General features: G+C 43.9%; 1 protein-coding gene across 1 annotated transcript in view; it reads right to left on the reverse strand.

The window, feature by feature from the left end:
• Window positions 1-946: 946 nt before the first annotated feature.
• ELOVL2 (ELOVL fatty acid elongase 2) overlaps window positions 947-23708 on the reverse strand; it is a 58432-nt gene continuing 35670 nt past the window's right edge. Inside the window, exons 4-8 of the mRNA XM_076330530.1 lie at window positions 9788-9865; window positions 8453-8624; window positions 6378-6502; window positions 4065-4199; window positions 947-3429 (exon numbers count right to left, since the gene is read on the reverse strand). Of these exons, the coding sequence (XP_076186645.1) occupies window positions 3301-3429; window positions 4065-4199; window positions 6378-6502; window positions 8453-8624; window positions 9788-9865 (639 nt within the window). The 3' untranslated portion in view covers window positions 947-3300. The remainder of the gene's footprint in view (window positions 3430-4064; window positions 4200-6377; window positions 6503-8452; window positions 8625-9787; window positions 9866-23708) is intronic.

The following is a 23708-nucleotide window of genomic DNA, read 5'->3' on the forward strand; positions in this document are numbered from 1 at the left end:
TCTTCCTCCCGTGCAGTATTTGGAAGTTTTCCTTCATCAAAGTCAAGACTGCTTTTTTTACCCATTTATAATGGGTAAAATGGGTATAATTATAATAGATGAATCAAAAGGATCTCACCAGCCTAAATCTGCAAGGCAAGAGGGCCTGGGAACAGGGAGGCAGCAGAACCACACAGGATAATTTTAACAAGTCTGTTTGGACTGAAGTTTGGGCTGAAAGTGTTTTTCTCTCCACTGGAAAAGGCAAACTCAGTATGAGGTATTCACATCATCTACTTCACGCATCTGAAATAAAACCCAGGAGCAAAGGTGAGAGCTTGCCTTGCCTGTAGAGCTGCTGTTAAGAAGCAGGACTGCCTAGGAGGGACAGGGACGTTCAGTCTACCAAAGAAAGGTATCTCAAGTAGAAAGTGTAAACATGCTGTGTCTGCACACTGTAGAAAACTGTTTCCTACTAACCTAATTAGTGTGTGTGTGCGCATGAGCATGATGTGCAGAAATACCACCTGCCCAGTCAATGAGGAGGGCAGAGCACAGCCAACACTTGTACAAAAAACACAGGGGAGCTTTACATCAGTGTGCATGAAGTTGGTGTGTAAAGTTGTTTCTCGGTCTGAGGTGAATGTCCTAAGATCTTTCTGAAAATGTTCCACCACAAAAGTGGCCTCACATAGCCACTTTGCAGCAATTTGATGCCTTAAATAAAGGGGAGTGGAGACAACCTGATAGTAAAATTTGTTTATTTACAGTGTTATGTATTACAGGAAAATCAGTTTAAAAAGTCAATGCTTCTCTTTCTTCAAAGTTGCAGCATTTTGAAGATGTTAAGACAGATCTGAAGAATTTAAAACATACCTGATTCCAGCCTTCCTGGCCAGTCTGGATCTGCAAGGTGAGACCATCTTGGTTTTTTTCCCTGGGTTCCGCCCCCCCCCCCCCCCTTTGAGTTTCAAGTAAGGCATTTATTTATTTATTTTTCTTTTGAATGAGTTTTAGACAAAACAAAAGACAATATTTGTGGGTTTGGTTGCCATAGTAAACTTTAACACTTAGCACGCTGACGTTGTCCACCTTGATAGTCAAATGCATGCTTTACCATCAAAAGGTTATGGACTCCACTCAGCCTAATGATCCATACTGGGCCACACGACCATTTTGTTGCCTGCCTTAGATGAATGGTTCAGCTAGTTGCCTTGTGTGCTATCTTGTCAAAAGTGTTTGAATATTGACGTTATTTTGGTCACCCAGTTCATGATGATGCAGTTTAGCAGCCAGGCTGCTCAAATGTACTGCCTGTGCTGCAGCATTGTGGGGATTTCAGTTTTCTGCTGGAGCAGAAAGGTTTCGTCCATATTGTAACGGAGCCGGAACTGGCTGGAGACAGATGGCATCCAATGGGACTTTCAAGCACAAATTTAAACTAAACTCTGACCTGAGACACCCTTCTCTGTGCCACTTTCTCCTCTTGCTTTTGCTGGACAAAACGGTCTGTTCTTCCCCCATCCTGTACCACTTCCCCAGCCTCTTCCCTTCCTATCCACGAGCCCTCGTGCCTGCAGCCTTTCAGGCTGCTCCCAGCTAAGCCGGCTGCCCTGCACCGTTCCCTGGGACAAACCTTTCCTGCCTTTGCACCTGCAGTCTCCAAGACCCCCTGATGACAGATCATCTAGAGGGGATAACTGACCTAGGAGGTGGAGAAGAATTGGAGGAGCGGGATTTGGGACAGCCTTCTCTCCGTGTGGGCCCTCTGCAGCTGCTTGGTCCCTCTGTGCTGGCTGCACACGTCGTTTGTCCCCTTCCTGCCCTGAGACCCCGTGGAGTGACAGGAGGGAGACAACACAGTCCCTTTACAGAACTGCTTCGGTCCGGGTGCTTGCTGGGCTGGGAAGACTTCGAAAGATGTTTTTGTTGAAAGAATTTATAGACACCAGATTGGAAGAGACCAGAAGTACTTCACTGTGAAAAAGGGAGAGGAAAAAGGCCATGTCCACTTTTAGTAAAGATTTTGAAGTGAGCTAAATGAGAAAAGGGCAAGGGCAGATCCCCAAAGCTAACCTTGGGTATTCTTCATTTCTAACCATTTAAGTGGGAGGTGAATGCAGCTAACTGAAGCAGAGAAGATGGTGACTGGCTATTGTGAGAGAGACACCGCTACAGCTGCAGGCAGCAAATATCTCCTTGCTTTCCCTACAGAGGATTGTGCCTCAGTCCCATCTGTTTCTCCAGTCAGAGACCAGTCTGAATAAGGCCCACCTAGCACAGAAATTCCTATGTAATGTGATTTGCTCATTGCTGAATTCACTTTCAAGATTTTCTGCATCTTCTAGTCTATTAAAATGTGGCATATCAGTTTGCTTCAAATTAGCACTCTTTACATAGGATCAACTTTGTGCACATTTACACTCAAAAGATTTATCTTTATTAAGTTGTTGAGCTCCTATTTCTTTCAAAATCCATTTACTCAGAACTCCTATTAATTTAGCACATCCAAAGTGACTTGTTTTGCTTTCACCAGAGCTCAAAAACTCATATCATGGTGTAATACCATGTATTCTAAATACCATCCTGGGCAGTCCCAGGTGCTACCAGTCCAGCCCCCTGAAATAGCAAGCTCCTGCCAGCCTTCGTGGCGTTTGAGTCAGGTTGCACATGCGTAAAGCAAGTGAGCATGGTGCGTGTCTGTCTGCAAACTATGGGATGGTGTACCTGGGCTCTGCCCTCTCTTATGTCCTTCCCCAGGGCTCCCACAGGACCTAAGAGATGGCTGCACCTCGCTGGTGTCCATGGGGAGGGAGTGTGCTTTGGGGAATGGCTGGGAAGAAGCGCAGAAGAGTATGGTGATGGAAAAGGTATGATTCTTACCTTTTTTTCCTTCCTTTTCCTGACCTTGGCCACAGTTTAGCTGAATGTGTTGCGTGCACTGCGAAGCCTTGCCTCAAGACCTCTTGCACGCAGAGAAAGTGCTCACCACATTAGTCTGAACAGAGTCCTAACCTTTTGAAGGCATTGATGGATTTATCCATCAAGTGTTTTATAAGGCGTTTTTGTGTCAGCATTAGAGATCAGAAAGGTTTTCTTTTTCATATGAGAAAGATCTTGGCCTTCTTTGTTCCGACAGTGGTCTTTGACAGGACAAGTAATTCTACTCGTTTTGTTAAAACCTAAATAGCAGTACGTTAACAAGTGTCTAGTACAAAGAGCTGATAAATGTAATCAAATAAGTTTTAAGCTAAAGCTTGTAATTCAGTCTTTTTTATTCTTCTTTTTTTTAGAAAAAAAACATCATAGGAAATACTATACTTATTGTGCTTTCTTATTGTTCAGGAATCCATTGACAGCAGCAAAGTAGTCCTTATGGAAACCGTTCTTGATTTCTGTTGTGACAGGGGTTTCCTTTATAGCTGTTCTTGAAGGTGCTTTCCAGTATGTCTATAAAAGCAAAATCCAAAGTAAATACTTGGATTTATTTAGTGCCCCCCAAACGCTACTTATGGTTAACTGTAAAATGGAGCTGTCTGGTGTGTGTTGATGCAGATGTATATATTTGCTTCAGACTGTGTTAAGGGAACTGTATCACTTTCACTGCCGTGGGTGATATTACCTTACTAAGATTACTGTAATACTTCTTGATGTCAAAAAAGATTTTAAGCCCTTTTCACTAGAAGCTCTATGTATGCAGGCAGGCTGGAGCAGTCCCTGCTAAAAAAGGTTGAAATAAACAATGCAAAGACAGAGCTGCTTGTTTCGTTTCTCCAAGGAGGGAGGAAGACTCAAAAAGCTGCACAACAGAGCAAATTCAGACCTCCTAACTCCTGAATGCAGTACCTGACTTGCTATGCAAGTGCAGAAGAGCTGAGCTGCAAGGGGGAGGTCATCATTACCGAGTAACTGTCTCTTGAAGACATTACTGTATCTATGATTCTTAACTGACATACATATTTTAATACAAACATATTTTAAGTACTGATATGCTCATTCTACGTGTAAGTTCATCAAGACTGCTATCCAAAAAGTTCTTTTTTTCCCCACGCTTGTTGTCAGAGAGCTCTTGGAAGACTGCTTACCTTAATGTAGAAATTTATGAAGAGAATAACCAGTGTGGCCATGTAGGAGGACTGGAACATGAGGCAGCCAAATGGGAATCCACATGGCTTCACAGCTGCACTAAGTGTGTGCACAATAGTGAGCAGAAACTGGATCTGTGGAGGAAAGATCATGCATGAGTATTTGCTGAGAAAGGGTCGGTGCTAGCTGAATCTGATATAACAATGTCACCTAGTCCTCACTTTGAAAGTTTGACTACTCTTCAAAACTATCCTTTTCTGAACCTGTGAATGTATTGTGAGGCCCAAGTTAAGATGGCGCTCTGATGAAATTAGAAAAAAAAAACATAAGGGGTCAGAGATATCTAAAAATGAATTTACAGGCCTAGTTGGCAAAATGAAAACTTTTTTTTTTTAATAGGGGTTGTTCTGTCTTCTAGACCGTGTTGTGCCAGGTACAGCGTTGTCTCTGTTACTGGGCAGAAACTCGAGAAAACTCTGAAGACTCCAGGCAATAGCTTTAGAAGTCTGAACAGAAAATGGAAATCCCAGGTCCGAGGAGAAGTTCAGGTAGGCTGGTGTTTGCATTAACGGAGTTAAGATGGGGACAAATGAAGCAAAAATGAGATGGAGAAGGAATTGCAGAAGGCTGGCTGTATTTAGGACTGTGAACCACAGCCCACGCTGGTGCATCTGATACTCCCCAGCCAGCTGAGAGTGCCCTCAATCCAACATGCTGAGGTGCATTTCAAACAGGGCAGCGTGTTTCAACTGCAGGAATGGTCTCAGCTCAGAGAAGAAGCATTTGCTAAACATGTTTCTACACAGACGTTTAAGCCCACTGCAAACATCTGAACTTCCAAATAATATGAACAGGCCCTAAGATAAAAAAGCGAAAGGAACTTTATTTCACATCAAGCCTTATATCTTGTTGATAGAAGCTTTTGATGTGGCTCAGCTCTTTGGGTACAGCAACTGTCGGAGTAGACTTTTAGAACTCAGACCACTTCTGTCTTGTCTAAGAGTTCGTTTACATAATTTTGCATTTTGTAGTTGTACCACGGTGTGATGGGTTAACCTTGATTGGCTGCCAGGTGCCCACCCAGCTGCACTCTCACTTCCTCTCCTCAGTAGAGTAGGGAGAGAAAATAAGATGAAAAAACTTGTGGGTTGAGATAAGGGCAGGGAGGGTAATTGGTAAAACTTACCATCACAGGCAAACCAGACCCGACTTCAGGAAGATTAATTTAATTTATTGCCAATTAATAACAGAGAAGGATAGCAAGAAATAAAACAAAACTAAAACCACCTTCCCCTAAGCCCCTGTTTCTTCCCAAGCTCAGCTTCACTTCTTACTCCTACTGCCTTCCCCCAAGTGGTGCAGGGGGATAGGGAATGGGGGTTGCAGTCAGTCCATATTGCTTTGGCTCTGCCGCTCCTTCCTCCTCACGCTCTTCCCCTGCTCCAGCCTGGGGTCCCTCCCAGGGAGACAGTCCTGCACAAACTTCTCCAACGTGGGCCCTTCCTATAGGTTGCAGTTCTTCATGAACTGCTCCAGCGTGGGTCCCTTCCATGGGGTGCAGTCCTTCAGGAACAGACTGCTCCAGCGTGGGTCCCCCACAGGCCACAGCTCCTGCCAGGAGCCTGTTTCTGTGTGGGGTCCTCCATGGGCTGTAGCTTCCTTCAGGGCATGTCCACTTGCTGCAGCGTGGGGTCCTCTGTGGGCTGCAGGGGGGATATCTGCTCCCCCGTGGTCCTCCATGGGCTGCAGGGGGACAACCTGCTTCACCACGGTCTTTTCCACGGGCTGCAGGGAAATCTCTGCCCCTCCTCCCCTCCTTCTGCTCTGACCTGGGTGTCTGCAGGGCTGTTTCCCTCACATTTTCTCACTCCTCTCTCTCAGCTGCTGTACAGCATTTTTTGCCCTTTATTAAATATGATATCACAGAGGTGCCCCCAGCTTTGCTGATGGGCTCAGCTTTGGCCAGTGGTGAGTCCGTCTTGGAGCCGGCTGGCCCTGTCAGACAGTTTTTATAACTTTTTAATCAGTCCATTTGCCATGATTAAGCAATGTCCATTTTCTATGCAAGAGATCAAAAGTAATGGAATTTTATGGACTGTAGAGTTTCTACTGTATTGTAGAAAATATTTCTGAGCACCATTTCCTTTATTAAGTTATGCAAGCTGTACTAGTGACTTATTCTGTTTGATAGCTTTGTTATATTTTAATTCTAACTGGCTTAATTCTGCAAATGACAATATTTATCTATCATTCAACTCTCGTATTTTGAAGGATTTCTGGTCATCAAAAATGAGATTAAAATAGATATATACCAATTGTGCCTGAGTGAGGTATTTCTTCCACCACAGATACTTGCGCATAGAAGGGATGACTGACAGTCCGTAATAAGAATACATAAGCACGTGGATAAAGCTATTCAAAGTGGGTCCAAAGAAACCTATAAAAATCCAACAAGGGAAACGTTTTATATACCAAGTGCTAAAAAGTGAGAGAAGATATTATTGTTAGCAATGTCTCCTGCATATGGTAAGTCTTCCCTCTGTGCTTGTCCTTTGCTAAAGACATTCCTGATGTGAAGAGATGCTCTCCTAGGGACAACTGACAGGCTGAATGATACTTCCTATAGGGTTTTTTCTCATGCTGAATATTTTATTTTCATCCTGTATTTTTCATTTTCTCCACTTTCCTTTTCTATTCTGTAGTTTACAGGTTACTGCTTTTGTTCCCCTCCCAAACGTTATTTGCACGAGTCCATTATCGCTGTAAGCTTTAGGCGCTGATGTGGGTGACTGCTGCTGGTACGGCAGCTTAGCGCCCTGGGAGGCACCCGCTCTCCTGCTCCCTGATGCGGTAGTAAGGGCTTTACTCTGAATTAAACTAACCTCGTGTGGCAGTGTATGAGCACCGCTCTCATTTTCTTCAGTGGCTCTTCTGCTAGATGCAGATTTCCAGAATTTCACCCCAGATAATAGCTTGCCACTCTAGTTAGTTACACTTAGCAAATACTAATTCTAGAGCAAATACTAATTCTAGAGCAAATTCTACTTCTCTGTGCCTTACAGACTATTGAGAAGTAGCAGTACTACTCTATCTGCTGTATGCTCATGCATTTGATGGCAGTGCTTGACAACTAGAAGATGGTCTCACTGATTGTTTTGATTTTCCACTGATTAATTACTTAATAATTACTGATTAATTACTTAGCTACTGATTTTTTTCCAGGCTGTTAATTATAATAGTGCAAAGGTAGTGCAAAGTGTGGGGAATATGTTCACACAGTAGAAGGCACAAACCCCCACTAATTTGTTTACACCTCTGTAGAAATAGCTCGTAATTGCTATGAAATCCTTGATCTCTGCTTCTACCTGTAACAGTGATTCACTTTGATTTTGTGCTGTCTATAATAAGTACCAACAAATGTGAATTCTGCTTTTTGTTCTGAAAAACATCTGCAACAAGTTGCTTTACCAAATATTACAGCAGACTGAGGTGACTCCCTTTAATAGCTCAAAGGAAGAAAACTGATTGTCTTCTCAACTCTGATAACAATGCCACAGGCAGCCTCTGGCTGTATGAAGCCCTGGAAAAGTGTGCATGTTGTGAGACACCTGAAGTAGTTCTCTGCTGTTTGGACTTGGTATACGAATGCCAGGTGGCCAGCCTGTGGCACCGTACATCTTCCCCCACCTCAACAGGGGAGATGATGAATTACAATATCCTCCTAAGAGCCAAGCTGTTTAGAGATTACTGTTGTGAAGTATATTGAACTCAAAATATAGTAAGGCAAAGGATGCTGCTACTTCTGCTATTTCAATATGAAATGTAAGACCGTATTGATCAGTTCTGGCTGTCCAGTAGTTCTACTACTTGAGTGAGATGTATTCTCATTTAAAACAAAACAAACTCATACTGGTATTTTAATTAGCGATTATGTAAGTAAAGTATCTTGCTAAAGCGGAATATCAGATTGATGCATACAGGAGTCAAACTTGTAAAAATGCAATTGAGTTCGTTTGTCGTGATTGACACTGACTTTACTAGGGTCATGATTTCCTCCTACATCTGCTTTTGGAGTAGGTCTTGTATGTGATTGCTCTTGTGTACTACTCAGTAGTGTTACCCTGTCTAAAACTGGTTTGAAGAGAAGTAAATATGAGGGGTTGTGGCAGCTAAATGGAAAATCTGGGGCCTAACACTCAGATATCTTTTTGCCCTGAACTTTTAACCATGCTTCTAATTTTACTGCGATCTGCAGGTATTCGACAGTTCTGAAAGGCTATGAATGTTAATGGTGCTGTCAGTGATACACTTGCTTTGCATGGTGATGTAATTCTCCTCTAGCAACAGGTGACTTATACCCCAGGTGATGAAGCGAACAGAGACTTACTTTGCCCACAAGGTATCCAGTTCAGAACACACCACCAAATGTTAAACATAGTGGCGTGGTGATACACATGAAGGAAGGTGATCTGGCTGCTTTTCTTTCTCAGTACAAAGAAGATAGTGTCCATGAATTCAATTACTTTGGAAAAATAATACCACCACAGAACCTTGGCTACCTGTACAAGTAAGAACAAAGGAGCAGGAGATCAATATCTGTCCATAAAGGGGCTTAAATAAAGGGCTTAAATATTGCTGTACTTCATCAGTCCCTAGGCATGCAACTTCCCAAAAGGCATTAATGTCCTATTGAAGGAGGAGCACAAGCTCTGGCTTCAATTTTAGTTCCCTTTCGAATGAAGCAGTTTAGAAAAAACGCATCATTTTTAATGTGATTGTATAAATATATAATTATCTAAATATAATTTAAGAAATATAAACTTTGAGGAAGGGTTTTCTAATTGTTCTGGTTTTTTTCATCAAAGATACAGTTGTGTGGGGGTTTTTTTGTTGTTTTTTTTAAGGGTGCTACCATTTATACTTTCTTGGCACTGAACAGGTTTTGCTGGCAGCTTCTTCTTTTTAAATAATCCAAATTTGACACTTGACACAATGGAATACACCCTCCTCTAGAGTTGAGACACTTCATCAGAGCTCAGGATATGTCCCAGGACAGTTGAAGCCAGTTAGTTAAAACAGAAAGGGGGAAAACACCTTGTTGATAGGAAAAGGTATTTAGCTGACCTTTCCCTTGCCATAACACAGACAGATTTTGAGGGTTGGGGAAAATTATATAAGTTAACCAATATTTCTGCCCTTGAGCGCTAGCGTTATCTGGAAAGTAAGCCTGACGTGGGGAATGACAGAGGGTTAATACATGGAATTGCTGTGATGCAGAAATAAGGATTGAAACTAGAGATGAGCCAAGCCAGCAAAATGTTTCTGCAGTTTTCCAGAGTTTAGAGTTGGGCTTAAGTCCATTTCCAGCTACAGCCCAACAAGTGTTACATTTTAGATGGTAGATTTTTCTTCCAAATTTTTAAATTATCCATATTCTCTGTTTTAATAGTCAGGCAACACTGTTTGGATCACAGATCTTGATATATGGCTTTTCAAAATACTCTCTATCATGCTTTCTACAACAAGGATGCATCTATATTGAATCAGAAAGAGAACACTTCTTGTTTGCTACCAGCTGCTAGGCAACTTGATTAAAGCCCTCATGTTAAAGATGCCGTCAGTAACATCCTTATCACTGCCGTGAACGCAGAAGTGTTGCACCGATGACGCGGAGGGAAGGGCTGCCGTGGATGCTGGGGGCTGAGCTGTTGCTGTCTCTCACCCGGATGTCGGCCTCCCCTGCGCTGTGGAGGTTCTGGCACTGCAAGTTGTAGCCTCCTTCCCACGTGGCAAGGATGAGCTGGAAGAGAAAACACAGCGATTATGTTCATGAACAGACGTAGCAGTTCGCTTTTGCCCCTGCAGTTGTTATGCGTTTATTAAAAAAAGCAGCATGGAAGTAGGGTAGGTTCCCACTCCTTCCATAAGCTGATGCTTCTAAACCAGACAACTTGCTAATATCTTCTGTTTTGAAAGGGAAAAGGCATCAGGTTGTGTTGGAGATATACACTGAAATGGTATACCTTTTACATTTCTCTAGCTTTAGAGCCTTCAAGGCATCCATTAAAATCTCTGGTTACTTAGTGTAGTGATCCTCACTCCAAAGCTTGAGCTTGAATACTGTATCTGTCCTGAAGCAATATGAACAGAGCTTAACATAGATACTTGTGCAAAACCGTCCTTGAGAAAAATTCCCTGATGCCAAGCAAGCAAACAGAAGGCAAATCCAAAGTAGTGCAATGGGAGAAATATTTCCTGATGCCATACACGTCTCTCTATCCTACAGTGTTAAATGGAGGAGGAAGTAGAGGAGAGCAGGCGTAGTGCTGAATGGAGACATGAATAGACGCAAGCAATTTCTTAGATTTAGCGCATGTCATACTGGGAGGCAGACAAAGCAATGAAATATCAGGCTACCACACTGTGATGGAGCAGAAGGTTTCCAGAAAGCCATATGGTGGCTTTTGATGTGGAATATTTTGATAGTAATGCCCACCTAAAGCATTCAGCAGACCTTTTGGTAGCATATACTTTTGTCTATAAATGCTATGTAAAGTCCATTGATTTTACAAAGGTCTTGGTTATTCTTGAATGTGTGCAAAGTGGTTTTTGGGGCCAAGCTGAGAAATTCATATTCTGGGGTCTGTCTTCCTCTCTACAGAGGATGAAGTGAGTGATGGTGGGAGAAATACATCGGTGTTATGCTGTAAGCAGAATTGCAAGATGCTGTGAGAAGTGGGTTGCTTTCAACTCTGGCACTACATGCACGGGGAAGGTGTGTATCAGTGTCTGTATAGACTGTCCTGGTTTCGGCTGGGATAGAGTTAATTTTCTTCCTAGCAGCTGGCACAGTGCTGGGTTTTGGACTTAGTATGAGAACAATGTTGATAACACAACCATGTTTTAGTTGTTGCTAAGCAGTGTTTATACTAAGTCAAGGACTTTTCAGCTTCTCATGCTCTACCGACTGAGAAGGCTGGAGGTGCACAAGAAGCTGGGAGGGGGCACAGCCAGGACAGCTGACCCAAACTGGCCACAGGGACATTCCATACCATGTGACGTCATGCTCAGTACATAAACAGGGGAAAGCTGGCCGGAGGGGCCGCTGCTCGGGGACTGGCTGGGCATTGGTCAGCAGGTGGTGAGCAATTGCACTGTGCATCACTTGCTTTGTATATTATTATTATTATTATTATTATTATTATTATTATATTTCAATTATTAAACTTTTTATCTCAACCCATGAGTTTTCTCACTTTTACCCTTCCAATTCTCTCCCCCATCCCACGGTGGGGGGGGAGTGAGCAAGTGACTGTGTGGTGCTCAGTTGCTGTCTGAGGTTAAACCATGACAGTCCTTTTTTTTTTTTTTTTGGTGCTTAATGTGGGGCACGAAGGGTTTGAGATAACAACAGATTAATCAGAGCGCATTAAGGAATTTGTTAACAGTTGTGGGTCACAATATTTATTCATCTCTTCTCGATATTATTTTATCTGATCTGCATCATGCTCTTTTTTGCTGTACATGTTAAAGATTAGCATTGGGTTTTGCAGTTTGCTGTGGTCTGCAGTGATTAGTGATGGGTTGCCTGGGAGGTTTGTTATTAAAACACTGGCCTTGAGCTTAATCTGGTATTTAAGCTTTGTACTGAAGCCGTTACTGTACTTTGGGTACCACTTCGTGGAGACAATTAGCAATTATAGTTCCTCGTCTGAGACTTTTTTATGGAGGAAATACAGAATGGCAGCTTTGCTACCTTCTTCTATGATGTTTCCTCCTTCATTACAGTAACTTTTCAGTATCTTGAACATCCTTGGGTAGTTAAGATACTTCTATTGGTATTTCTTGGGAATATTGTTTTGGTTTTGTCTAAGGTTAATAAGCAATTTAAGAATATCATCCAGAGATCTGCCCCAAGGCTGGATAGTTATGAGTGACAGGGTGTGTGGAATAGCATGGGCAAGTATCTAGGACAGTGGGCACCCCCAGTGTTTTGGAACTTCACCCCTGAACAAGTGCAGAATCCTGAAAAATTAGTAGAATATTTGGAAAAAGTATGCTGTCACCCTGGCAACTCCAGAGAGACACAGATCACTGCAACATGCTGGGGCCTGGCCCATGCCTACCGAGCCCTGTTCAACACTATTCAGTACCCTCAAGGGGAAGAGAAGGTCTCTGGATCTGATGATAAAATGACAGGCCCTGCGGCCACTCAAACCCCGGCGACAGGCCCTGCGGCTGAACCAAAGAACCAGCCTGTGCCGGTATCAGTCTCCCCCGTACACAAGAAGAAATCTTGGAAGCGGAAGTCGGCTCGTTTAGTAAGGGAGGAAGAAACTTCTAAAAGGGAGCCAGAGGAAGAAGTGTACGAGGCAGACTGCCTTGGAGTAGGGCTATCATGAGAACAGGAGCAGGAGAGCCGGCCACTGCCTGGGGAGGAAGAAGAGGAAGAACTCATAAATGAGGTGGTAACCACCCGATCTCTATCCCTGAGTGAGCTGCGAGATATACGAAAAGATTTCAGCCATCGTCCAGGCGAGCATGTTGTCACCTGGCTGCTCCGATGCTGGGATAATGGGGCCCGCAGCCTGGAATTAGATCCCTTTCCAGGGAAGGGGACATTGACAAAGTGATTGGAAAAGGGACACAAATCCTCAGCCTTTGGAGGCGACTCCTGTCAAGTGTGAAGGAAAGGTATCCCTTCAAGGAAGATGATGTATGTCACCCAGGCAAGTGGACCACCATGGAGAGAGGTATCCAGTACCTGAGGAATTAGCCATGCTGGAGTGATTTATGGTGACCTGGACAATGAGCAGTTATCCAAAGATCCAGATGAAGTCAAGTGCACACGACCCATGTGGCAGAAGTTTTATACGGAGCGCACCATCGTCGTATGCCAATTCATTGGCAGTAATGACCTGGAAAGACGGAGAGGGACAAACGGTGGATGAATTGGCTGGCCAGCTCGGGAATATGAAGAAAGCCTCTCTTCCTCCCTCGTCTCGGCTGTGGAGAAACTGTCCTGGGAGGTCCAGCAACTCAGAGAGGACAGGTCCTACTCCCCACCTGTATGGACCAGTATCTCAGCTATTAGGAATTAGTGTTCTTTTGCTCAAGAGAGAGGATATAAAGGGTACACACCACGGGGCATCCTATGGTTTTACCTGCGTGACCACAGAGAGGACATGAGGAAGTGGGACAGAAAACCTACCTCAGCCCTGGAGGCATGGGTACATGAGTTGCAAGGGAAAACAATCACACAAGGGGGTTCTTCCAGGAAAATTGCTGCTCCAGTTTCCAGCAGGCAGTTCCCCAGACAGAGTAGAATGGGCCAATCTTACTTCTGATCTTAATGAAGAGACTCCTGACTCGTATTTACAGGAAATGAGTAACAAATACTATGACCAGGACTAGAGGGGCCCGGCCTCCAGCCAGGTGGAGGAAAGGGACAACTGGGTTTGCTGGACTGTGTGGATTTGATGGCCTGGCACATTGGACCCACGGACTTATAAGGCTCTAGTAGACACCGGTGCACAGTGTACCCTAATGCCATCAAGCTATAAAGGGCCAGAACCCATCTGTATTTCTGGAGTGATGGGGGGATCCCAACAGCTAACTGTATTGGAAGCCCAAGTAAGTCTAATTGGAAATGAATGGCAGAAGCACCCCATTGTGACTAGCCCAGAGGCTCTGTGCATCCTTGGCATAGACTACCTCAGGAGAGGGTATTTCAAGGACCCAAAAGGGTACCAGTGGACTTTTGGTATAGCTGCCTTGGAGACGGAAGAAATGAAACAGCTGTCTACCTTGCCTGGTCTCTCGGAGGACCCTTCTGTTGTGGGGTTGCTGAAGGTCGAAGACCAACAGGTGCCAATCGCTACTACAACAGTGCACCAGTGGCAGTATCGCACCAACCGAGACTCCCTGATTCCCATTCATGAGCTGATTCGTCGACTGGAGAGCCAAGGAGTGATCAGCAAGACTCGTTCACCTTTTAACAGTCCCATATGGCCAGTGCGGAAGTCTAATGGAGAGTGGAGACTAACAGTAGACTATTGTGGCCTGAATGAAGTCACGCCACCACTGAGTGCTGCCGTGCTGGACATGCTAGAACTTCAATACGAACTGGAGTCAAAGGCAGCCAAACGGTATGCTACAATTGATATTGCTAATGCGTTTTTCTCAATCCCTTTGGCAGCGGAGTGCAGGCCACAGTTTGCTTTCACTTGGAGGGGCATCCAGTACACTTGGAACCTACTGCCCCAGGGGTGGAAACACAGCCCCACCATTTGCCATGGACTGATCCAGACTGCACTGGAATAGGGTGGAGCTCCAGATCACCTGCAATACATTGATGACATCATTGTGTGGGGCAACACAGCAGGAAAAATTTTTGAAAAAGGGAAGAAAATAGTCCAAATCCTTCTGAAAGCCGGTTTTGCCATAGAACAAAGTAAGGTCAAGGGACCTGCACAGGAGATCCGGTTTTTAGGAATAAAATGGCAAGATGGATGTCATCAGATCCCAATGGATGTGATTAACAAAATAACAGCCATGTCTCCACCAACTAGCAAAAAGGAAACACAAGCTTTCTTAGGTGTTGTGGGTTTTTGCAGAATGCATATTCCAAATTACAGTCTGATTGTAAACCCTCTCTATCAAGTGACCCAGAAAAAGAATGATTTCAAATGGGGCCCTGAGCAACGACAAGCCTTTGAAAAAATTAAACAGGAGATAGTTCATACAGTATCTCTTGAGCCAGTCCAGGCAGGGCAAGACATAAAAAATGTGCTCTACGCCGCAGACGGGGAGAATGGCCCTACCTGGAGCCTCTGGCAGAAAGCACCAGTGGAGACTCGAGGTTGACCCCTAGGGTTTTGGAGTCGAGGATACAGAGGATCCGAGGCCCGCTATACTCCAACGAAAAAAGAGATCTTGGCAGCATATGAAGGGGTTTGAGCTGCTTCGGAAGTGGTTGGTACTGAAGCACAGCTCCTCCTGGCACCCCGACTGCCGGTGCTGGGCTGGATGTTCGAAGGGAGGATCCCCTGTACACATCATGCAACTGATGCTACGTGGAATAAGTAGGTCGCACTGATCACACAATGGGCTTGAACAGGAAACCCCAGTCGCCCAGGAATCTTGGAAGTGATCATGGACTGGCCAGAAGGCAAAGATTTTGGAATATTGCTAGGGGAGGATGTGATGCGTGCTGAGGAGGCCCCACTGTATAATGAACTACCAGAAAATGAGAAACAATATGCTCTGTTCACTGATAGGTCCTGTTGTATTGTGGAAAGGATCGGAGGTGGAAGGCTGCTGTATGTAGTCCCATGCAACAAGTTGTAGAAACTGCTGAAGGAGAAGGTGAATCGAGCCAATTTGCAGAAGTAAAGGCCATCCAGCTGGCTTTAGACATTGCTGACCGAGAAAAGTGGCTAGTGCTTTATCTCTATATTGACTCATGGATGGTGGCAAATGCCCTGTGGGGGTGGTTGCAGCAATGGAAGCAGAGCAATTGGCAACGCAGAGGCAAACCCATCTGGGCTGCTGCATTGTGGCAAGATATTGCTGCCCGGGTACAGAACCTGGCTGTAAAAGTCCGTCATGTAGATGCTCACGTACCCAAGAGTCGGGCCACTGAAGAACATCAAAACAACGAGCAGGTGGATCAGGCTGCTCAGATTGAAGTGGCTCAGGTGGATCTGGACTGGCAACATAAGGGTGAACTATGTATAGCTCAGTGGGCCCATGACACCTCAGGTCACCAAGGAAGAGATGCAACATACAGATGGGCTCGTGATCGAGGGGCGGACTTGACCATGAACGCTATTGCACAGGTTATCCATGAATGTAAAACATGCACTGCAGTCAAGCAAGCCAAGCGGTTAAAGCCCCTCTGGTATGGAGGATGATGGCTGAAATATAAATATGGGGAGGCCTGGCAGATCGATTATATCACACTCCCACAAACCCGCCAAGGCAAGCGCCACGTGCTTACAATGGTGGAGGCAACCACCGGATGGCTGGAAACATATCCCGTGCCCCATGCCACCGCCCGGAACACTATCCTGGGCCTCGAAAAGCAAGTCCTATGGCGACGTGGCACCCCAGAAAGAATTGAGTCAGACAATGGGACTCATTCCTGAAACAACCTCATAGACACCTGGGCCAAAGAGCACGGCATTGAGTGGGTGTATCACATCCCCTGTCATGCACCAGCCTCTGGGAAAATCAAACGACATAATGGACTGTTAAAGACTACACTGAAAGCAACGGGTGGTGGAACATTTAAACATTGGGATAGACATTTAGTGAAGACCACCTGGTTAGTCAACACTAGGGGATCTGCCAATCGAGCTGGCCCCACCCAATCAAAACTTTTACATGCTGTAGAGGGGGATAAAGTCCCTGTAGTGCACATAAAAAATATGCTGGGGAAGGCAGTCTGGGTTACTCCTGCCTCGGGCAAAGGCAAACCCATCTGTGGGATTGCTTTTGCTCAAGGACCTGGGTGCACTTGGTGAGTGATGCGGAAGGATGGGGAAGTCCGATGTGTACCTCAAGGGGATTTGATGTTGGGTGAGAATAGCCAATGATTTGAACTGTGTGATGTTAATTGCTACGTAATACTGCATGTCATCACTTCTGTGGTTGCTATATGCCATATCAACAGTATTACAGTAAGAATCACCCAGATTAATGAAGAATGAACTTCGATGAAACCGAGCAAAGTGCAGCAGTGACAAAACCAGAACTGACTTCAGCATGCAACAGTCCAACACCACACACCATCTCTCGTCCTGAGAAACTGCTATGAGAGGGGGAACCCAAAGTCATGGACTAAATGAAACCAACGGACATTTTAGAGGGATGGCCCATAGACCAAGGGAATGATATCTGTGTGTATATATTAAAAGACAGGAAAAGTGGTGGTGATTAATTGGAATGATTGGAAAGTATGAGACCTGGGAATGATGTGGAAGGTATAGGATAAGGGGTGGATACTGTCCTGGTTTCGGCTGGGATAGAGTTAATTTTCTTCCTAGTAGCTGGTACAGTGCTGTGTTTTGGACTTAGTATGAGAATAATGTTGATAACACACTGATGTTTTAGTTGTTGCGAAGCAGTGTTTATACTAAGTCAAGGACTTTTCAGCTTCCCACACTCTGCAAGCAAGGAGGTGCACAAGAAGCTGGGAGGGGGCACAGCCAGGACAGCTGACCCAAACTGGCCAAAGGGATATTCCATACCATATGATGTCATGCTCAGTATATAAGCTGGGGGGAGTTGGCTGGGGGGCAGTGACCACTGCTTGGGGACTGGCTGGGTATCAGTTGGCAGGTGGTGAGTGGTTGGATCAATTGTTTTTCCTGGGTTTTGTTCCTTGCTCTCTCTCTTTTGTTGTTTTCCTTTTCATTACAATTTATTTTTATTATATTTCATTTCAGTTATTAAACTGTTCTTATCTCAACCCATGAGTTTTCTTACTTTTGCTTTTCTGATTCTGTCCCCTGTCCCACTGGGGCAGGGGAGGGTGAGTTGAGCAGCTGTTTGCTGGTTGGTTGCTGACTGGGGTTAAACCATGACACAGGTGAAAGGGCTGGAAGGAATGTCCTATGAGGAGCAGCTGAGGACTTTGGGCTTGTCTAGTTTGGAGAAAAGGAGGCTGAGGGGCAACCTCATTGCTTTCTAGAGCTTCCTGAGGAGGGGAAATGGAGAGGGAGGTGCTGAGCTCTTCTCCCTGGGATCCAGTGATAGGACGCATGGGAATGGTTCAAAGCTGTGCCAGGGCAGGTTTAGACTGGGCATTAGGAAGCATTTCTTTACCAAGAGGGTGGTCAAACACTGGAACAGGCTTCCTAGAGAGGTGGTCGATGCCCCAAGCCTGTCAGTGTTTAAGAGGCATTTGGACAGTGCCCTTAACAACATGCTTTATGTTTTGGTCAGCCCTGAATTGGTCAGGCAGTTGGGCTAGATGATTGTTGTAGGTCCCTTCCAACTGAAATAGTCTATCTGGTATATTGTCTGTCTATCCAGAAACAGTTCAGAAGGGGAAGCCAAAAACTAATAATGGAATTTTTTTCAAATAATTGAAATTCCTCTCAAAAGTTCAGAGCAGGAGGATGAGCACTAGTGTCCTCCTTGTGGAAAAAAATGAGCAAGAAGCCCCTTGACATTATTACGTGATGTTTTACTGGGTTTTCTCTGGGACTCCAGCCCTCAGGCCAATTAAAACAAATTGATCTGACCACTGTTCTCAAGCAATGGAGGGCTTGCTAAACTAAGTAAGGAGACTAATCCGTCTGTGTAGTGGAAAGAAGGGTCTAACTTGCAGTGCTGTGAATGGTAGCTCCTCCCTGGATATATAGACTTGGACAAAACAGTCCTAAAAGCACTGTGGCCACATCCCAAGGAAAAGGAGTCTAAGCAAACACTCAGGACAGTGTCTCAGGAAGGAGAAAGGAATGACTTTGGGTTTTTTGCATTTTTTTTATTTTAAGTGAATTTTAGAATCAAATGCCTCAGAAGATTGTCAGTGTCTAAAAACAGAGGCCAGATATTCATCATCTCATCTGACTTTCCTTTTTTAGTTTTTAAAGGGAGAAATCAGCTCTTTGACTGTAACGTGGCTCAGTTCCACAAGCATGCAACATCTGAATTATCTTCCTATCCCCAAGAGGCTGGGGTGAAGGCATGCCGCAATGCTACCGAGGCCATTGCACTTTTACATAATAAGTAGATGAATAGAAGGTACTGTTAACCATCCTTGTTTTATCATTAAATCAGTCTTAAATAATACCTAGAAACCTTTCAGGCAGGTTTTCTGGCTAGGACATTCAATTGTAAAATCATCTGTGAATAGTATCTGCTCTTGTGTCTTGAAGATCTCAAGCTGTAGTCTGGCAAGACTATAAACCCCAGAGGGAAGCAGAGCAGACTAGATTGTTCAGCCCAGGACTGGGGGATTCCAGGAGCCTAGTCCCAGCTCTTCCGCTTAGTGCCTCAGTTTCCCCAAATGTAACAACTTAGCAGCAGTGTTGTGCCAAACAAGAAACAAGTGCTGAATAGGAAATACCCCATAAAATTTTTCACAATTAAAATATTTTTTGTTCCTCTTTATGATGCAGTCGAGATATTATTCATGGGGACAGAAACGTAAAGAGCATGCTTTGGGCTACTCCTTGGTGAGGCTCTCCGTCTCGCCATGGGTCTAGTTAGAGGTCCAATAATTGCATGCATGGTATCCCCCCAAAAAAAGATTGGCTAATTCTGTAATACACCAACTGGGGTTTGCTATCCTGACCTGCAATATGTACAGCAGGACTCCATGTTGGATCTCTCATCCTGCTGGAGCATCCTAACTAGAAAGGTACTGGTTATTCCAGAGCAGAGGAAGTAAGTGGTCCCATGCTTTCTTCTTATTTTGAGGTCAGAAAGTTTGTATCACAGTGACAAAAATAAGACCCCCTTCCCAAAAGAAGTTTTCATAAATGTCTGATTTTTTTTTTTGTCAACAAAAACTCTTTCAAATGTAAAATCATGTTGCTGAGAAACTCCCAGCCAGTTCCATTTAATACCCCTTAAGTAAATGGGAGACTGCTAGAAGGATTAGTGAACTAATGACTTCAATTAGTTACAGTTATATATATTAGATAATTCCTTTGTGTGTTGCTGTTGTCTGGGATAGTAGTATAGGCTAAAAGAAATCCCTTCTAGGCTTATTTTCCATGAATCTTTGATTACATCTCTTATTCTGAATAGCTCCCATATTTTACTTTGTGGTACCAGTGATGGTATCGGAAGCTTTGCACATGTGAAAAACCTCATCATATGAATTTTTACTCTTGATTTCCAATAAAGTTCTACTGAATTTCATTTGAATGTGCAGCTGAGATCCAGAGCACTGCCTTTTTAATGAACAGGCTAAATGTTCTACCTAAATGTGGAGCTCAGAAAGGTCAGTAGGAAAGACATGGAGAACTCAAGAGGATGAAAACTGAGAAGTGAGGACAACATGTGCAGCTAGAATAACTGCAGGCAGGGACAGCAAAGTCAGCTCCTCAGCTCTCCGAACAAATTATTTGAATAAGATAGAAGAACACCTGGGAACTTAACTTTATTCAGACAAAGTTCTTACTTGCTCAGAAAGGCTGTTTGCTTTTGTCCTTACATTTCACTGCTTTACGCTGCATTCTCAGTGACCGTTTGCTGTCTAGTTTTTTTTTTTTCTCACTTCTCCCTTCTTCCAAATGATAGAAAAGTGCACCTGATCTCTTCTGGTTTCTCACTTTGTTCTTTTCCTCTTGCTCCCCTAAGGTTAAGACAGTCTTTCTGCCCTAATTAAAGAATTACTTCAAAGGAAGCCTTCACCTCAAGCACCAGTCCTTATGGATCTAGAATCATTCCTTACTTCTCTGCTAAATTTACATTCGCTAACTTCTGAACAATTAATGAAGAGGTAAACAATCATTTATTACAATCTTAAAAAAAAAAAATCATTATGTTGAAGTTGGATTTCTATAGTAAAATTCCAGGACAGTTCAAATCAGCTAGGACTTATGTCTTCTTTACCTTTCCTCATCACCTGCCCAGTTAAAACTTTACTTAGACCTTCTGCTATTCAAGCTCTATCTTTTTAACACTTGCACAGTTAATGTTTTGCTGTTAGATTTGTTAGATTTGCTTCCTAGCAAATCTTTCTGATTTCAGCCATTATAATGATGGAATAAAACAGAGTTTGAGTGCTCCTTCTATTTTTGGTTTGTTCCTTTCATTTTGCCCACTGTTATCGCAAATCTAGGCATTATACCGGGCTTTCTAGTAATTTGTGAGATGTAATTCTAGTTGCAATGCATAGGGCTAAAAATGGGGGCTGGTGGCCCTGATTGTGTTTCTGACCTTTCCCTGCTATCAGAGGGTACAGAGAAGGTAGTTCTGGTACTCCTGGGAATCCTCGCATTGTCTTGCCACCTATGGATCTGCAAGTCATGACTATAATTCAGAAATTGGACCTACTGTGAGGTGAATTTTCAGCTCCTAGAAACAGGTGAAGTGAAGGTAATTTACTGCTTTTTTTTTATCCTGTAAGGTAAAAGACTTTTCTGCTGGCTTCACTAAAAAGGTTAATGCACTGGGCTTGCAATACTTGTTCAGTTCTGCTCTTTCCCCTTTGCTCTGATTCGAGGGGTCCTCACATGCAAGTCCTGCTTCCCCACGTGGATGTGGTCGCTTGCTTACAAATCCTATGGATTTGTAATAAGTCTGTGAAGCTACCTGGGGATACAGGCAGTTTGAGACATCACGCCACCCCTATGCTAATGACACATATCTCTAGATCTCCTTTTTAATCTGACCCAGATGGTGCCAGTGTCCTGGTTTTCTCAGTGCCTGATCAGCAAAAAGACTTGGGTGAGAGCTGATGTCTAGCTGAGATTTAATTTAAATAGGGCAGAGGTGATGCCTGCTGCTGGGGAAAGCAGCCTAAGACCATGGTAGCGATTATGTCTTTTTCTATTAATGAGAGAGAGTATCCTCACCTGAGTAATTTCACAATTCAGAGATCAGCATTGGTCTCCTTTGTTTCTAGTTTTACTTTATTATTGGATTTGTGACAGTTTTATCCTGTGGTGAACTTCAAAACCTTATCTTGGCCTCTGGCGCCTCAGACTGCATCCCTGGAGTGTGGTTTGTGAGTTGACTTGCACATGAAATAATTTTAAAATATGCAAAGGCCTAATTGCTTTTCACAGTAAGCTGGTTTTCTGCTCATAGCTGGTACTTTTAGGATCTTAGGCAGAGATTTGTGTAAAGGAAAGGCATGTTTTTCTTCAGTGAAATTGCTAAAAGTTTGATTTTTATTAAAATAAAAAGGTGGTGGTGTTTGTCTTTATGCAGATTTTTGGTAATGTTACTAGAAATTGTCGGACCAGTGGGCTTGACCTGGGTCTATGAACGCTTAATGGTACAGAAGAGTACACAACCAATAACAAACCTCTGATGCAGGTTTGTCTTGTAGCAGCAAGGGTGCAGGGGATTGTTTTCTGGCCCCTCAGCAGTGCACCTGCAGCCTGCCTAATTTAAACACAGGAATTGCATCTAAGCTTCAGGTACTTGAAAAAGCCATGCTCCAAAAGCAAGTGTCCCGCTTCTCCAGTATATTCAATGGGGAAAGGTAAGTGCCTTTGATAACTTCAAGAAAATCCATTTGCCTAACTCAGAAGTCTAAATTCAGGTCTAATAAACTGCCCTTCTGGGAGGCTTTCGAAGGCACCTAACTCTTTCTTGACACAAAAATTTTGAGACATCTCAGTAGGATGAGGGCAGCTGGGCAGAGCTGTTTTTCTTTAGACCTTGTCCTTTGGGGATAGTAGGGGTATCTGACCTTATGCTAATGGCACATCTTAGAGTTGTCCTGGAGCTGTTCCTCCAAGTACTTTAAGGATTGGTTGACCTCAAAGCTCATGGAGCTAAAATTGGCTCCCAGATACTTCATGCCCATGGTACAGTGCATGGAGCTCTGGCTCAAAAGAGGAATCTGCCCTTGGAGATTTAAAAGCAGCCCTTTTGTTGTGACTCCTTGCTATAACCTTTGTCTTCCTGCCTTGAGGTTGTACAAATCAAGTGTAGTCAAGGGACAGCTAAACTGGTTCAGGAGATGAAGGTGGGGAGATGAAGAATTGCAGCACAGGTACCCCCATCAGCTGATTTACCATGTTTCTCATTAAAGCCATCAGGTGGGACAGTCTGCATTTGGAGATACAGCCTTTCTTTTGAATGAGATATTTTTCTTTTGAATGTCTAAGAAGCGCCCACTCCATTCTGGAGCTATCACAAGAAAAGGTGTGTGGCGCCTTATAAACAAAACCAAGAACAGATAAGAACAATGCCAATAACTGTGGGGTTTTTTTGTGGTTTCTCTGTATTACAGAGCTTATTATTTTGTGATTTATTTCTTTTACAGAGACCAGAGGGGTTCAGGTGCAGTGGCAGGATGGAGGAATAAGACAACTGTTATAGATGTCTCTAACTAGGAACTAATCCTGAATCATACCCACTGGAGGGATCAGCTGTGTTTACATAATAAACTACTGTGCAGAATGCTCTAAATATAGGTAACTCTTGCCTTAAAGAGCTTACTGTCCATAAAAGACAGAGAGAATAAGGGCCAGAGAAAAGCTTCGGAAATGAGACATTTTGAAATGTTGAGTCACCATAACTTTATTCAGTACTGAAGATGATTTCTGCTCTCCCATTTGCCTGTTTTCCTTCAGCAGGGACATGCAAGCTAGCTCAGGCAGGTCTGCAAGTCTTCACTTCCATTCTGCTCCTTCACAGGAAAAGCTGTGATAGGAACCAGGGAAGTAGACTACGAAAAAATACAGAGCCACTATTATGGAAGAGTGTTTTGTACAGTGTAAAACTATCCTGGGTGACAGTCCAGAGCTAAGAGTGAAATCTGCAGTAAAACAGCTGGTGGTGCAGATCAGCCGTGATGTCCCCTGGGTTCTGAAAAATGCAGAATGTGGAGCTATGAGCCACGGCCAGCCATGCCCAGCTGCAGTCTGGGAGGCATAAATCAGCAACGTCCAGCTACAGAATCAAGGTCTAAAGGAGCTAATCTGAGGACTAACGCAACTCAG

This window comes from Aptenodytes patagonicus, chromosome 2, assembly GCF_965638725.1.
Source record: "Aptenodytes patagonicus chromosome 2, bAptPat1.pri.cur, whole genome shotgun sequence".
NCBI lineage: Eukaryota > Metazoa > Chordata > Aves > Sphenisciformes > Spheniscidae > Aptenodytes > Aptenodytes patagonicus.